This window comes from Olea europaea, unplaced genomic scaffold, assembly GCF_002742605.1.
Source record: "Olea europaea var. sylvestris unplaced genomic scaffold, O_europaea_v1 scaffold20585, whole genome shotgun sequence".
NCBI lineage: Eukaryota > Viridiplantae > Streptophyta > Magnoliopsida > Lamiales > Oleaceae > Olea > Olea europaea.
Genome location: NW_019238500.1, coordinates 1 through 1,909, shown reverse-complemented (window position 1 = coordinate 1,909; position 1,909 = coordinate 1). Strand labels below are relative to the sequence as shown.

The window sequence follows — 1,909 nt, the reverse complement described above, 5'->3', positions numbered from 1 at the left end:
AAGTTGTAATTTCATTTGTATTTTGTAAGCATGACTTACAAATCACTATCATGTTCTCTAATAAAATTGAAATGTATTTTAATTTATTAAATAATGTTTTAATAATTCAGTATCACGTTAGATGCTGATTAGTACTGTTGCTAATGAATAGAATTATTCTTAATTTAGAGTTTCAGTTTAATTAAACACATGTTAATATGTTTGAATTTCATTGGTACACGAAGTCTATTTGATAAATTTGATAAACGATAAAATTAAGAATACATATCCAAGTAAAAGAGAAAGAGAAGTTCAATTAAACTATAATACACGTTATTCATAAAAAAGGCTCTATTAAATACCGTAACAAACTCAATTAAATTTATTTACTTAGAGTAGAATTGTCGGAAGTTCATGCGAGAGTTCGTGATCAGTTCCATAATGGAGAATCAACCCATGCAAACCAATGCTGTAAATAACTCCTTAATCTACCCGAATTTTGAAGCTTTGTGTTCCACTTTCATTAATGAACTTAGCGATGATGAATACTTCGAGAGTTTGCCTGCTGGCTATCGTTTTAAGCCTACTCATGATGAACTTATTGTTCATTACTTGATGAAAAAGATCAACCAAGAGATGCTGCCTCGCAATAAGATTAACGTCGTTAATCTATACGAGTTCAACCCAGAATTACTTGCTCGTAATTTCATTTATTGTACTCGTGTTTTATGTTTAAGAAGGAACTTTCTTTCTAATGATGATGACATTATTTCGTGTTATTTCATTCGCAGACGTATACAAGTCAAGTGGAGAGAACGAGTGGCTCTTTTTTACACCGAGGAGTAAAAAATACAAAAATGGCAAACGACCAAATCGAGCAGCAGGTAATGGATTTTGGAAAGCGTCAGGAGCCGACACTCTAGTCAAGCACAATGGTGTAGATGTTGGATCTCGAAAGACTTTGGTTTACTATACAGGAAAACCTCCAAAGGGTACAAAGACCTCTTGGATCATGCATGAATATACAGTGAATAATCCGCCACCAGTGCAACAATCGAGTGCAGATGACATGAAGGTGAATCTTTCTTTCTATCTATCTAAATAAATTCTTTGCAATTTTACAGGGTCGACATTACAAATATATTCCACTCTTTGCTCGAATTGTTTCTTGTAGTTGGACGATTGGGTTCTGTGTAGGATCAGAAAGAACGAGAATAGAAAGCGAAAAAGGGATGATCAGATTCAAGAACCAGATAATGACATTTATGAAGATGAAGGTGCATGTCACCAAGAAAATAAACGTAGAGCTGCTGAAGACGCCATCAATGTTGCACCAGAAAACATTTTGCCTTATAATAAATCCGAGATTGCAGTGGCCGATTGCTTTATCAACAATAATTATCAGAATCTCCCTAACGCGGATGTTCATAATACTCTATCTATTCCCCAACATCAGAACATAGTTACATACTGTAATCCCATTGTGCCACCAAATCATTCCATGGGAGGTTATGTTTACAGCCCATATCCAGTTAGATCTATGGCGGACGTGAAAGGAGGACCATATGGCCCATATCTGGAGCTCATTGGAATTCCAGAGACAAACATAAACGAGTTCTTTGGTTCGGTTCCTGGTAGACATTAGGAGAGCCCTGGATTGGACAGTACCGACTCACCAAATTCAGTTACTTTTATAGAGTTGTAGTTTTCTGGAGAACATCAAGTTTGTGTTTCACGAGGTTTAAGTATAAACATAGCATTTTCCTGCTTTTACTTGTTTACTTGAATTTGTTTCTATTCCAATTATATTGTTTAAATACTAAGATTTTTTTATCTAGTCATGAGTTGCTCCTGGGAACTTTCCAGCATAGTGTGATTGAGTACTGCAGATGCCAAGTCTATTGAAATATCCTATAAAATCAATTTGATT

At 35.0% G+C, this 1,909-nt stretch overlaps 1 protein-coding gene across 1 annotated transcript; it reads left to right on the top strand.

Annotated features, from left to right (window-relative positions):
- The first annotated feature begins 386 nt into the window (after positions 1-386).
- Positions 387-1,776, top strand: LOC111379911 (NAC transcription factor 29-like). The gene is made up of 3 exons (XM_023003353.1): positions 387-679; positions 771-1,054; positions 1,154-1,776. The coding sequence occupies exons 1-3, from the start codon at positions 394-396 to the stop codon at positions 1,622-1,624; spliced, it is 1,041 nt and encodes a 346-aa protein (XP_022859121.1). The 5' UTR covers positions 387-393; the 3' UTR covers positions 1,625-1,776.
- The last annotated feature ends 133 nt before the right edge of the window (positions 1,777-1,909 follow it).

Bases quoted from the DNA above. Each gene is read 5' to 3' on its own strand.
- LOC111379911 (XM_023003353.1), top strand. From the start codon at position 394: ATGCGAGAGTTCGTGATCAGTTCCATAATGGAGAATCAACCCATGCAA. The intron at 680-770 runs GTAATTTCATTT...TTTCATTCGCAG, and splicing joins CAACCCAGAATTACTTGCTC to ACGTATACAAGTCAAGTGGA. The intron at 1,055-1,153 runs GTGAATCTTTCT...TGTTTCTTGTAG, and splicing joins CGAGTGCAGATGACATGAAG to TTGGACGATTGGGTTCTGTG.